The sequence below is a fragment of the Muscardinus avellanarius genome (assembly GCF_963383645.1).
Source record: "Muscardinus avellanarius genome assembly, chromosome: 15".
Classification (NCBI taxonomy): domain Eukaryota; kingdom Metazoa; phylum Chordata; class Mammalia; order Rodentia; family Gliridae; genus Muscardinus; species Muscardinus avellanarius.
This window is the reverse complement of record NC_137801.1, coordinates 22,965,436-22,979,986: the sequence shown is the minus strand read 5'-3', so window position 1 is coordinate 22,979,986 and position 14,551 is coordinate 22,965,436. Positions and strand designations below refer to the sequence as shown.

At 47.8% G+C, this 14,551-nt stretch overlaps 1 protein-coding gene across 1 annotated transcript in view; it reads right to left on the bottom strand.

Moving 5' to 3' along the window:
* The window catches only part of LOC308273938 (phospholipase B1, membrane-associated-like), a gene marked incomplete at both ends in the record, with an annotated part of 181,166 nt that overhangs the window by 139,372 nt on the left and 27,243 nt on the right, over nucleotides 1-14,551 (bottom strand). The window contains 8 exons of the mRNA XM_080711345.1: nucleotides 1,319-1,375; nucleotides 2,341-2,439; nucleotides 3,419-3,497; nucleotides 4,593-4,672; nucleotides 5,089-5,151; nucleotides 11,996-12,082; nucleotides 13,993-14,044; nucleotides 14,355-14,436. Coding sequence (XP_080567471.1) covers nucleotides 1,319-1,375; nucleotides 2,341-2,439; nucleotides 3,419-3,497; nucleotides 4,593-4,672; nucleotides 5,089-5,151; nucleotides 11,996-12,082; nucleotides 13,993-14,044; nucleotides 14,355-14,436 — 599 coding nt within the window. The remainder of the gene's footprint in view (nucleotides 1-1,318; nucleotides 1,376-2,340; nucleotides 2,440-3,418; nucleotides 3,498-4,592; nucleotides 4,673-5,088; nucleotides 5,152-11,995; nucleotides 12,083-13,992; nucleotides 14,045-14,354; nucleotides 14,437-14,551) is intronic.

Below are 14,551 nucleotides of genomic sequence, written 5' to 3'. Positions count from 1 at the left end.
GTGCTTCCGTCCACAGGCGTGGGAGGCCATCCCCCTCCCATTCCCGCTCTGTCCTAATGTGTGCCAAGGCACAGCTGCTCGGATACTCAGCACAGGGCAGCAGTTGCAGAGATGGAAGAAAGGTTCTAATCCTTTTCTGTCGCTGGAATTCTAAAAATAGGGCAGCTTGGATCAGGAATAATATAAATGGCAAAAAGAGGTCTCTGTCTGGTGCCCTGGACAGGCTCCAGGCTTTGCTGCTGCAGTCCATCCACTAGCTAGCCCGAAGCCCTTGGGGAAGCCCGGCACGGTGACATCACAAAGCCGGCACGTGTGAGTCCTTAATATGGCTGCGCACTGGATGCGTGGGTCAGGGGCTTTGCAGAAAGGAGCTGAGATCCGAGTCCACAGAGTTGTGAGGGCTGGGATTAAGAAATGAACCCAGGTCTTCTCCACACTGAGGTCTGTGCTGGCACTACCCAGAGGCCTTATTGCTGTTGTTACTACAACCTATTGCTACTGCTGCTGCTGCTGCTGCTGCTGCTGCTACTACTACTACTACTACTACTACTACCATTACTACTAATATACTGCTACTGAGATTTGAATTCTGAAGCATTCTACCACTTAGCTACACCCCAGCCTTTTTAAAAATTTGAAACAGCCGGGCGTGGTGGCGCACGCTTGTAATCCCCGCGCTTGGGAGGCTGAGACAGGAGGATCACGCAGGTTTGAAGCCAGCCTCTCTGGCTTTAAGAGACCCTGTTTCCAAATAAAAGTATAAAATAGGTCTGGGAGTGTAGCCCTAATTTAAAAGGGCTTCCAAGAACCCCAGTACCACCAAAAAAAAAAAATTTGAAACAGGGTCTCATTAAGTTTTTGAGGGCCTCATTAAGTTGCTGACGCTGGCCTAGAACCTGTGCTCCTCCTGCCTTAGCCTCCCAAGTACTGAAATTACAGGCATGTGCCACCACACCTGCTTACCCCAATCCCTAACCCTGCATGATGCCACCCACTAGACAGGAATGGCAAGGGGGTCCCCATGCCCAGAACCCCACTCAAAGCATGTCTTCCGTGCACTCTGGGGAAATGGCTCAGCCTCCTGGGAGAGGGAGACAGGTATCCCCTGAGCACCTGTCCCTGGTGGGGGTTGGCCAAGCTATGGGACAGAAGGTCAAATTCCTGGGGAAGAGCTGGACCTGTGCCAGGTATGAGAAACTTCCTCATAGCCTGCAGTCCCCTGTGTGCAGCAGGCAGAGGAGGCTCTAGGTGGTGGTGACCCTGCCCCTCCTGTAAGCCACCCCCAGGCTGGTGCCCCCCCCCGGTTCCGCCTACTCACCATGCTGTTCCAGAGGCTCACGGCCAGGGTGGTGGGATCCTGGAGCAGGGGCCCCTCCTGGAAGAGAACCAGGAGAGAAAGGAGCTCCCAAGAACACGATGCTTCTACACACTGATGTCCATCCAGCTCTGTCCCATAGGCCCTCCCCATCTACAGGATTATAGGAATGCTGCCTGGGGCCTGGGCTCAGATGCCAGGGCCAGCAGGAGCAGGGCAAGCATCTGGTTGCTCCATGTTATCACAGGTTCTCCATAACCAACTCCACAGCAGAAGGAGCCATGACAGGGAAGCCATTCAGGTGTGGGCTGAGCAGGATGGGGGGATGCCCTCCTTTCCTCCTTCTCCTCTTAAGCCATTATATTAAACATTGGTAGATCTTGAACGTGGCACAATGATCCTCACGGGTATGAACTGGGGAGTTGCAGGCAGGTGTGTCCCAGTCAACCCGGAAGCCTCCGAGGCTGCAGAGACCCTGTTCAGCTGTGGACCCACCCCCAGGGCTGCATGATCTGGGTGGCTTCAGGCCCAGAGACGGCAAATGCTCCTCTCTTGGGGACATGTGAGTGTGCAGAGGGAGGAGCGAGAGCTGGTGCTCATCCTAGTAATCACAGCTGCGAAGACTCCCCAAATCTGCACTGCTCGGAGCTCTTCCCACCTATTTGCTCAAGGTGAGCCTGGCACCCACCCTAGAGGGAAGGAATATTAATAACAGCATAGACGCAGAACCAAGGCACAGAGACGTCAAGCCATTGCCCAAGGCCACAGGCTGGCTCATTCCAGATCCAGGAGTGGAAGCGGAGCCCTCTGAGTCCCGGCTCTTCCCCTTCATGGGGCAATGCAACAACCCCTTGTGGAAAGGGCATTCAATAGTATAAAAGGGTTTTTCAGCACTCACTGCCCTGGGTTCTGTAACTAAAGCTTCTGAGGGGATGGGGCGAGGGCAAGAGAGGGACGTGGGAGCAGATGGGGGGCCCAGACTGTCCCCCCCATCTGCACCCACTTGTCTCACAGAGCCCACTCACCTGGGGTCGTAACATCTCATAGAAGAAAGGCTGGAAGACCACAGTGAAGGACTCCTTCCCATTGAAACTGCTGGAGGCCAGGAGGCTTTCCCAGGCTTCCTGGGGAAGGGAGCAGAGGGGTGCCATCTGGGAACAGAGCCAGCCAGAGCCGCCTGGCCGACGGCTCCTCGCCAGAATGGCCCATCCATCACATGGGAGCATGATTGCTTGCTAGTGGGATGCTCCCTCTTGCCTCGTGCTCCGGGACTCGTGATGAGCTCTCACTATCTCTCAAAGGCCACTGGGTAACACCAGAGACACCTGGGAGCAGGCTGGCTCTGGAAGTGGTTGGTTAGGATATGTTTTGTTCTGAGGTTTAGATGGGAAGTTCAGCCATTTTGTATGGAACAGCACAACCAGTGCCTGCCACTTTCCATGCATAAAGTTTAGTGAGATGTAAGATCTGATTTGTGCTTATTGGAAGTAATTGGGGAAAAAAATCTACAAGGCCACGCAGCACGCTCGCTTCAAGGGCCGAGCTCTTGTGCCAGGAGCTGCTCAGGAATGCTGCCGTTTCTAGAGTGCAGGAAGCGCCACGCAACTTCAGGTACAGCTTCCTTCTTCAACGCCAACGGTCATGTTAGCCTTGTGCTTTGTGTGGCTTGCTACTGGAAGCTCAATGAGGATGAGGACTTTCACAGAGCCCTCTATGCTCTGCTGGGATCTCTTCTGCCAACCAGATGCACCTCTCTGGGCGCCCTGGCTTGCCTCTGGGCTGTAGTCTGGAGTATAGGCACCACCTGGGCAAAACCAACTCACCAGTCCCAGACCCGGCGGCACCAGTGATCAGGACAAGAGGAGGCATTTCCAAAAGAATGTGTGTGGAGTGTCAGCGTGGTATCTGTGTCCCATCCCACCTGCACTGTAGCCCCTCCTACTACCTGCAGGAGTAGGAACTCATCATGGGAAGTGACCTGAGAATTAGTCCCAAATGCTGATTCAGAAGTCCCAGGGAACAAACCTACCAACACCTCATCCCCGGCTCCCCATTCCCTACCACCTCCCACTGCGAGCCAGCAGCCCAGGCTCGGGGGCTCACCTGATAGGACCACTGCATTACAGCCTTGTCCAGCTTAGAGGCGTCTCCCGGGCAACTGCAGGAATTTGATGTTGAGCCACTGCAGGTTCAAGGGAGACAGAAAAGAGAGAGGTCGGTGGGAAGAAGGGCCACCTGGGGCCTGGGGTTGCTTAGGGAGTGAGGAGGGAGAAGCTGGGATCTTAGAGGGTGCAGAGGGAGGGGGCAAATGCTGAGGAGGGTACAGGTCAGGGTGGAGAGGCACCTGTGGAGATCTGATCCTGGGAGGCAGGTGGGCTGTGGAGACCATCTTCCTCTCCCGCATCATCTCCTGGGGTGCCTCCTCCCCCCATTTGCTCCTCAACCTAAGACTCACATCCCATCCTCCCTCCCCTACTCGTGTGTGTGTGTGTGTGTGTGTGTGTGTGTGTGTGTGTGTGTGGTGTGTGTGTGTGTGTGTGTGTGTGTGTGTGTGTCCTGGCCCTAACTTTTTTCCTTTTTCTTTTCCTTTTTTTTTTTTTGTGTGTGTGTGTGTGGTACTAGGGATGGAACCCAGGGGCATTCTACCTCTGAGCTACACCCCCAACTCTATTTTTTTATCCTTTATTTTGAAACAAGGTCTCACTAAGTTGCAGAGAGCCTCACTAAGTAGCTGAGGCTGTCTGTGAACCGTGATCCTCCTGCCTCAGCCTCCCAAGTACTGGGATTTCAGGAATGTGCCACAGTGCCTGGATCTGGCCCTAACTTTTTCCACATGAATTTCTTTCCTGAGTTCAAAGCCAAGATTCTTAGGACACGGGCCCAAAAAGGGTCAATCCTGTGAAAACTTTCAGCACTATTTGGAAATCAAGTTCTGAGAAAATAAAATACATTTAGGCTACATTCTCCCCCCACCCCCATCAAATCTCCAGAAGTGATACTTCTTGGCTCAGGGATGTTTTGCCAAACCTGATTTTTAAGCTCTCATTTTTTCTGCAGAGGGAATCCTCTAGGCACTGCATCAACGAGACCGAACATTTTATCCTTAACTTGGTCGCAGGAGCAGCACTTGGTGGCACATCCTCCCCACGCTGGCTGCAGGAGGAGCTCACACCTGCGGCTGAGCCTCTAGGGTCTCCCCATTCTCTGTGCCCTCATGCAGGACCTAGCACATGGCGGCCATAAGCAGCTGCTGGTCCCGTTCTACCTCCTTGAATACCTGAGTTGAGTCCCCTGCTGCGAGCGCGACATAGCCACAACCTCGGAGAGATCCACCAGGTTCACAAATGCTTTGGGGACCTAGGAGGACAGATGGATAGGAAAGTGTTTACAAGTCTCCATGGTTGCCTGGGAGCTCTCTAGAACTTAGGCTTTAGGCCTAGTTTGGGGCCACCCCCAGGTTAAGCAGACAGGCTCCTTTGGGAAGCATCTGGCCTAGGTTTATCAAAAGCTATCACCCCTGCACCTGTGCTGCTCCCCCCTCCTGGTGGGCCGGGGACCTCCCAGAATGGCATCCACGGGGCCACAACCCAGGGAGCATGGGGGAAGAGAGCCACAGCACTGCCCTTGCTTTCTCACGCCCTGAAGGTTCTCCAGGTCGCTCTAGAAAGGGGAGCCCTGCAGGCTTTAGACTCAGTGGCCCAGTCTCAGTCAGAGAGCGGCCTCGGGGAAGCACAGAGCCAAGGGGGTGTCTGCGGGGATGCTCACAGCCTCACCTCCTTGTGCAGGTAGTCCAGCGTCCCAGCCAGCTTGAACATGCCATCCGTCAGGTGCTTTTCCTGTGAAGGGAGAAATAGGCTGAGCGATGGCAGCTGCAGGAAGGACGTAAGGCCAGGGACACCCGGACTCTGCCAAGCCAGCCCGCGGGAGAGACACTGGCAAGCCTGATGGGGACCCGGTTTCCAACCACAAGTGTGGAGTTCCTGGAACTTTCCTGTTGTGTGTCTTTTTTTTTTTTTAATTTGGGGTCTATTTTCTGGCTTCTCCAATCTATCACTCACAAGGAAAAATCAAACCCCCCAGAAGAGATGGTTCGTGTCATAAAAGGGTAAGCTCAAGGTCAGAAACACCTGGTGCCACTCTAACTGATGCTCACTTGAGGGGTGAGAGGCTCACTCCCAGGGGCCAAGAGAATCACTTTTATCTGAAGAGAATCAGATCTAAAGAGGAACACAACCAACCCTGGGTTAAAGCTCCAGATAGGGGCCTCCAACTTCTATGGTGTGCAGGGGTGTCTCTCCACTGAAATGCTTGGGATCAGAAGTGTCCAGATTTCAGAGCTTTCCAGATTAGGGAATATTTGCATAGACTTTACCAAGTGAGTATCCCTAACCCCAAATCCATAATGCTCAAGTGTTGGATTTGGGAGCATCTTGGATATCAGATTGGGGATGTTCGATCTGTATTATTTTGTCAGCTCTCTCTCTCCCAATAAAAGAAAGGTTTCCTGGGGGAAGAGAGAGAGAGAGAGAGAGAGAGAGAGAGAGAGAGAGAGAGAGAGAGAGAGAGAGAGAGAGAGAGAAATGAAAATGACAGGGCTCTATTAGCTGAATATATCAACACCTCGGCTACTGACCCAACACACACAGCCCTCTTCTTCCATGCAGTTAATAAAAATAAAACTACCTCGAAAGTTGACCCACCTTCTCTTTTCCGTGTGAAAAATAAATAAATAAAATGTACAAGAAGACAAACTCCTAAGCTCCAGGCACACTGGCTGTCCCCCGAGGCAACTTAGGAGACAGGAGGCTGAGGAGCGACTCCATCTCCTGGGGGTGGCGCAGGCAAGGACCCCAGAGACAGCTGCTGCTCACCAGGTGGGGGCTGCACAGAAGGCAGCCGGGAAGGGTGCGCAACATCCCTGTCTGTCCCGTCTGTCCCTGCTTCAGTTCGAGGTTGCCCCAGAGGTCTGTTCAGCCAGGTCTGTTGCAGGGCTAGTGGTAAAGCCTTCTTTCTTTCTTTCTCATTTCTTTCTGAGGCTCTTCCTAAGCATGATCTTAGGCACCTCACTTTCCTCCTGCAGAGCCCCAGGGAACTCAGTCTAGAAATGTCCTCGCTGAATGGTTCTTGCTTGGGTTGCCAACTATCCCTGTTTTTTAGCGAAAGATATTGTGTTCCTTTAGAGTGTCCCTCTTCTCGAAGGTCACATATAAATTCCTTGAGTCCAAAGTCAGGAAAAAAATCTTATTTCTCTTCCATGAAGTTGTATACTTTCATTTCTATCTCCCCCACCCCTAGATTCAGAAGATCGTCTATCATCAGACATGTGCCTGAGATCAGACTTAACTTTTTGTATTAAATTGTTTCCTTGAGATTTAGTCCAAGAAAAATGATTACAGAGTTAAAAGATAAGATCACTTTTAGGTTTGTTGAACCACAAGGCCAGAGTGCCCTTAAAACACTGCTCCCTCTTGCTAAGAGCATTTGCAATGCATACATGCGTATGTTTTTTTGCCCTGTATCTGATTTTTTCTTTTGATTTTTTAAAAACTTACTCATTAATAAAACTAGGCTTTAACTACAGTACAGTGAACAAGCGCCCAGACCCTAAAAGTACCCTTTGTCTCTGCTATGAGCAGGGCTGCCACTCACCTCTCAAGACGAGACTTTGCTCCTGCCCAGGGAATAGTTCCTGAATTCATTCCCTCAGGACTTTGGTCTTAAGAACTCCCGAAAGAGCAAATGGGAACACAAGCCCTTGTCTAATTCTCACTGAAGGAGCCTAAAGTTCTCAAGGGAAAAATATACCAAGCCCTAGGGCTGGACAGTAGTTTAACATCTGTTCTTAAAGATAAAATTCTTTTATCTCAGAAACTCTCAGAAAACACTCAACACAAGATAGACAGGTGAAGGCAAGGAGACAGTGGGGCCCGGAGCCCACTTTTCAACACCTCCAGGGGTCTCTGGGATTCTTCACATAACCTTTAGATACTACTAAGGGAGAAATCGTTCCTGAAATGTGTCTGAGGACTATCAGCATGCAGAATAAAGACTTTTAAGCGGGATGTTGAGCCATAGCACAGGGATAGCTTGAGAGGACGCTGGGTCAAAGACCCAGGGAAGGCTGGGCAGCCAGGGTGGCTCTGGGCTGCAGAGGTGGGAGGGGAGGAGCCAGGAGGCCCAGCGAGGCCGACCCAGGAGCCTAGAGGCGCTCTGGGAGAAATAGGAGGAGGGTGGGGTTTAAACTAGGCTCCAATGCCTTGGTGGTCTTTGTGCAAATGGAGAATCGGGATGGGAGAAAAAAAGTGAAACAAAAAGGGAATCTGGGAGGATGCTAGCAAATTTTTCTACAATGAGCTAACTTTATGGAGATCAGGTCTTCAGAGATCAGAAGTGAGGCATGATTACTTTGTCACACATTCGCAAGCAATTAAAAGTGTGAGGTTCGAAGTGTAAATAAACTCCATCCTGATTTATCAACATGACTAAGTCTTGAGGAAATTTCACATATAGACAAAAGCCATTAAGTGTGATAACGAGTATTGAAACTGCTGGAGGAGGGACCAGGGCTCTCAGAAGCCAGCAGGGATGGAGATGAGTTCACCACACTACAGGGAGCCAGGAGGCCCTACTGAAACTCCACTGCGCATCTGAGGATGGCAAGTCTGTGTTTAAAAATTGCTCTAAAGCACATGTCTTCAAACCACCTTGACCATGGCCCACAGTCTCGGACACATACCCATATGGAAGTCAAGAAAAGTCCCACAAGCCAAGAGTTCCCTTACCACACACAACGAACTGGAATACTTTAGAGTTTGTTCCATCCTAGTTTCATTTTTTTACACTTTTTGTTGCCATACTTTAAATAGATTTTCTGACTCACAGATATATTAAAATCCACAACTTGATAAAATCAAGGCATCTAGAAAAATATTTTCATATGTTTAAGTAAATGAACCAAATTGCTTATGGTACCATTGGTTATAGTGGCAAAAAGCTTGCAACACCTCTATGGCCATTAATAGGCCAATAATGAAATAAGGTGTAGTCAACTTACACAATGGCGTACTCAAGTAGCAGGAATAAACTCAATCCATGTGTATCCACATGACTAGATTTTGAAAATACTTGGATAATGAAAAACATTCAATATAATAGTATTTATATAAAACATAAGAGCAGATACACATGTGAAATAATGCTAAGATTAATAGGTATTTTGAAAAGGTTGGAAATAGAAATACAAATGTCTAAGAAATATATGAAAAAAAGTCTTACTAGCCATTGAGAAATGCAAAACAAACTATGATGAGATACCATCCCGCCCCAGTTAGATGGCTATTATAAAAAAAAAATAGCAAATTCTAGTGAGGATGTGGAAAAAAAGGGGACTCTTAGACACTGTTGATGGGAATGTAAAGTAGTGTAGCCATAGGGCAAACAGTACAGAGTTTCCTCAAAAAACTAAAAATACAACTACCAGGTGATCCAGCTATCCCACATCTGGGTATATTTCCAAAGGAAATAAAACCAGTGTACAAAGAGAAACTTGTACACCCATATTTATTGTGGTACCATTCACAATAGTGAAGCTCCAGAATGAGCCCAGGTGCCCATCAACAGATGATCAGATAAGAAAACGTGGTGTACACAACCAGTGGAGTATTATTTAGCCACAAAGAAGAATGAAGTCCTGTCATTTGAAGCAAAATGTACGGAACTGGAGGACATCATGTTAAGGCAAATACAGAAAGACAAGAACTGTATGTTCTCTCTTATATGTGAAATTTTCTTTTTAGAAAAAATCAACCTGCAAGTGGTTACTAGGGACTGGGGAAGGTGTGGGGAGGGGAGAAGAGAGCATGAAAGGGTATGCATGTGTGGGAATATTACATGGAACCCCATTAATATATGCAATTACCATTTGTTAATAAAATAAAGAATATTAAAAGTAAAAAAGAAAACAAGAGAGACAACCAGGGTAGTTGCCACAGTGTATTTTAACTTCAGCTGTAATGTTTTCATTATATAAAAAGAATAGCATTTGTATATTGCTGTGGAACTAAAATTAATAAAAGCGAACAAGGCATAAACAGAATACATGGACACAGGAGTGCGTCAGATACCCGGGAGTGATGCAGGGATGAATACATTCAAGAATCCAAGGAGTCAGGTAGGGATCTTGGTTATGAGTACAGAGAAGAAATCGTGTACGAGCCTAAGCGTCCATGAATGCACATTCATGCAGACGCAAAACTCAAACCAAAGCTAGCTAGTACGAAGAGACTTGCCTCAACTACAATAGCATGTCCCTCGTGTAAAAAGAGCGTGAATTTCTATGTGAATATGATGACATATGGGTGGACAAATGGACAAGTAGGTGCCCAGAGGGAGGCAGTCAGGCCTAGACGTCTGTTTGGCTGCTTTAATGCATGAATTAACGTTGGTATGGAAAATAACCAAAATGGGGAGGGGGCAGCAAGGACACAGGGCAAGTGAATTTCACTTGGCACCGGTGAAAACAGAGGCTGAACTGGAACCGTAACCTTCATCTACATGATACACACCCAAGATACCTGCAGGAGCGCTGGCCACCTGCAGCTGGCCGGGAAGGAAGACATCCTCATCGTTCTCCCAGGCTCCCACATCACTAAAGCAAGGATGTTCTGATGGTGGGCAGAGGTCAGGGAGAGCGTGGTGGGGGGCGAAAGTATATGTTGCGGGAGAGGGGCACAGAACAGAAAGGGTGGCACCTCCAGAAAACTGGCCCGTAGCAGTGCCCCGGGGGCGGCTGGGAGGAGAGTGGGCAGGGCCTGGTACTGTGTCAGGGGCAGGGAGCTTGAGACAACCGGGCTTTAGACTCCCAAAGGAGAGCCTGTGCGTCACTGATGTCGCCCTGGCCCGGGTTTCTCAGCCCCCGCCCCTTATACTTGTGACCTGGTTGGTCTTCAATAAAGATGCAAGTCATAGATTGTCACCTAAAAGAATAATAAATGAAGTCAAATGTCTCATGTCCTCTTCCTGGGAAAGCCAAAGAGCCTGGAAGATCCTTGCCTACAATTTACCTTAGGTAAACAGTGGACTTCCCGTGACAGAGCTCCCAGGCCCACAGCAACAACCAACATGCATCCTGCTTTATTTCCTAAATTGGCACTTACATGAATTAGAATGAAGAGGTGCAAAGATTTTTTTAACTAACTAGGAAGTTGGTTTTCCTCAGTTACGGCAAGTAAAAAATAAGTAAATGAGCCGGGCGTGGTGGCGCACGCTTGTAATCCCAGCATTCGGGAGGCTGAGACAGGAGGATCGCGGTTCGCGGACAGCCTCAGCTACTTAGCGAGGAGGCCCTTTGCAACTCAGTGAGACCCTGTTTCAAAAATAAAGAATAAAAAAATAGGGCTGTGAGTGTAGCTCAGAGGTAGAATGCCCCTGGGTTCCATCCCCAGTACCGCAAAAAAAAAAAAAGTAAATGAATAAATAAACATTAAATTAAAAAAAATACTGTCCCTCTGATGGGCATGAATGTATGACATTACAAGTATATTTAAAACCACCAAACCGTATTCACAAAAATGGTTAAGATGGCCAATTTTATGGGTTTTTTTTTTCTTTTTTTTTTTTCCTCCTCCTCCTTCATCCTCTCCTCTCCCGCACACTCTCCTTTCTCCTCCTCGGTAACTGGAGCTGAAGGATGTGGTCAGCTCGATGAGGTGCAAGGCCCCCTGGTTCCCTTTTCCTTCCACCTCAAACCCTGAGCAGATGTGGGGCTTAATCAGATCATCTCAGCCCAGACCATGAGTGGAAACTCCAGAAACCTCGGTCTCGGGACACGGCGGCCACAACCACACTCTCAGTGCGGAATCATTCTAGAAAGCTGAGCGCCGGGCAGGCTGGTTAGAAATTCATCTCCACAGGGCAGAGACCATGGCCCGCCGCGGCCCGCCGTGGTCCTCCATCCTCTCTGCGGATAGATGGACCGGACTTTGGCTTTTTTTTTTTTGGTGTCTCTCTCTCCTCTCTCTCTCTCTCTCTCTCTCTCTCTCTCTCTCTCTCTCTCTCTCTCTCTCTCTCTCTCTCTCTACCTCTGAGCTACACCTCCAGTTCTATTTTATTTTTATTTATTTTTATTGGTGCACTGTATTCATACATCATAATGGGATAAAAAAAAACTTTTGTAGATATACATGCACACATCGCCCAATTATCCCCTACCCCATCCCCACCCCGTTCCCTCCCCATCCCTCCTTTCCATGCTTGGCTTAGTGGTTGACATCTAATTTTATAGCAATTTATCCAAAATTAACAATGATAATCTCACAGAACAGTTTCATTTGTCTGATACCAAGCTTTTGATGACTTAAAGATAACATTTCAATATTTCTTTTTGCTTTCTTTCTTACCAGAGAATATTTCTTTCTTTCTTTTTTTTTTTTTTTAGGTGAAACTGGTCAATTTTATGTTATGTGTATATCTTACTACCATTAACAAATGGATGAAATAAAGCGAACGTGACACCCTCCAGGTATGTATCCCAAGCTTTTCTGCATCTGCCCATCCGCCCAGCCATCCATCTGCCTGAATTCTGAAACTGGTGGCCTCAGCCCCACCCTGGCAGGGACAGCAGGCAGATTTGATTCTCTGTGCCCTGCACGTCAAGCCCTCTGCTCCCATCCTGCAGTTTACCTGTTGAGCAGAAGCACACAGGTGACACTGGCTTGCGTTACTGAAGAACACATTGATGAGTTTCCAGTCATGTTGAAAGTCAAGTTGCTGAGGGTTAATTGCATAAAAGACAGTGGTAAGACTTGGAGCCAAGCAAGTTTTTCAATTTCATGAACCCACTCACCCTTACAATTATATTTATAAATTTTTTATGTCAAAAGAAGTATCCAGGGGGAATCTAAAATGGTATAATTGTTCTAGAAGGAAATTTGGCAAAATATGAAAACAATTTTTTAAAGGACATACCTTTTGATCCAATCATTTTATTTCCCAAAATGTATTTAAATGAAACAGGATATAAAAAAAAGATTAGCTACTGTGATTCTTTGTTCATAAGAATAAAAACTGGAAACAACATAAATGTCTAAAATAGGGGATTATGTATATATTATCGAATGCTCATAAGATGAAACAATATGTCGCTATTAAAATGACACTGAAAGGTGTAACTAGTGTCATGGGAAATAATACCTTGAGAAACACAGGATACAAAAAGTATCTACACTTGGCAACATCCCTGTTTTGTAGAAGATATACATATATATTATTTATACATACATACTTAGAAAAATATGGAAGGGAATATATACCAAGTTATCAACAGTAATTATCCTTGGGTTTAAGGATGGCTTTAATATCCTTTTCACTTACGCCCTTTCTAATCTTTCTGTAATGAATATGCTACTTCTGTGATTAAAAAAGCAAGCTCTTGCTTTTAAAGAGGCTGCACGGTGCAGCTGAGGAGCACTAGTCTGTGAATTCACTGCTTCGGATCACAGCTCTAATTAGCCTTGTGAACCTGACCCAACCACGTGACTCCAGAGCTTCAGTCTCCTCATCTGTAAAATTGCGGGGTTGAATTCAGGGCCTCTCAGCTACTTTGCAGGATAATTATATCCTTGTTCTTACTCCAAAAGTTCTTTAAAGTTCTACTGCAGGGGGAACCCAAGGACTCATGGCATAGCTCCTGTGTCGGCCGCTGTCCCCGTAGCCTGGGAGCACCCCCACTTTTTCCTTAAACTCTAATTATGCATATCTGGCTGAGACAGCAGCTTCCCTTGGTTTCAGGGGTCCAGGCTTGGTTAGAGCCAGCTTGGTGCAAGCCTTGCTCTTGTAGCATAAGGGCAGGACAAGACACGAGGATGCTTACTGCCAATTCACATAAGTTATTGAGAGAAGAGCATCTGAACTATTAGAAGAGTGGGTGTCAAGGCACCTAGTATGTCTGTTACACAGGCCTCCATCCCCAGAACTAAAATAAATTAATAGGGCAACTATTAATAACAGCAGTGGTTATAATAACACAATGGTAACAACAGCTACAGAATTTTACTGAGCATTGACTGTGCCAGGCACATGCGACCCTCACTGAGTTCCCCGTGACCTCTATGCGGCAGGTGGTTTTATTATTCTCATTTCAAAATTAGGAAAAGCAAGGCTTAGAGGGGGCAAGGGCCTTGCCCAGCATTGAGCAGCTGTAGGTGGAAAGCTTAGGAGTCAAAATCAAGTCAGCCTCCTCTAGAGCCCAACCTCCTCCCTATGAGAAGCCATGTAGTCCATCTGCTGACTTTCCACATAGAAGACCATTCTGAACGTAAGAGGTGATCCTTTATTCTACTGATCTTCAGAGGATCAAGATTTGGGGAGCATTTGTTGTTTGGTTGGTTGATTTGCTACTGGGGATTGAACCCAGGGCTGTTCTACCTCCAGGCAACACACACAGCCCCTTTTTATTGTTATTTTGAAACTGGATCTCACTAAGTTCCTGGGGCTGGTCTTTAACTTGTGATCCTTCTGTCTCAGCTTCCCAAATACTAGTGTTACAGGTGTGCGCCACCCACCACACCAGGCTGCACTAGTTCATGGAAAGGCTGCGCCAGGACCACCCTCACTCACCATCTTGAGTGCCTTAAAGCCCACCAAGGCAGCCCATCCACACCAGGGTTACACAGACTTACCCGGTTCTCTTGTAAGCTTCTCACCAGGTCTTTAGCCTGATTCTGCAAGTCTCTGTGTAGAAGGAGTAGAAAGAAACATCAGAATTTTTTTAAGGGTCTGGAAGCTCACCTCTCACCCCAGCCCAGGTGCCAGTCTGAGCCTGAGGCTCCACTGGACCACCCTTGGCTTCTGAAGGATGGAGATTGAGCTGATTTTTTTAAAAAAAAAAGACTCATCAGGCACACAGATCAGCATGGGAGAGGCAATCTGGCTTTGGCATAATAACGACCTCTATTTTTAAGCTTCTTTGGCTTTGCCAGCCTGCAAAACCTCCCAAGATCAGCAGGAAACACAGAACCCTGGAGAGAGAAAGGGCACTTACTCAGCGGCATCGCGGGGCACCACATTCTTCCCAGGAGGGCACACGGGCGTCAGAACAGAAGGACTGAAACGTTTGATGATGTCTGAGAGGACTAAAGAGAGCTGGTGTGAGCCCTGACCTTGGCTGCTGGAGGTCACCACCCCTGGGGTGAGGTGCCAGGGTCACTGATCTATTACAAGGCACAGCCTGTGCCCCTG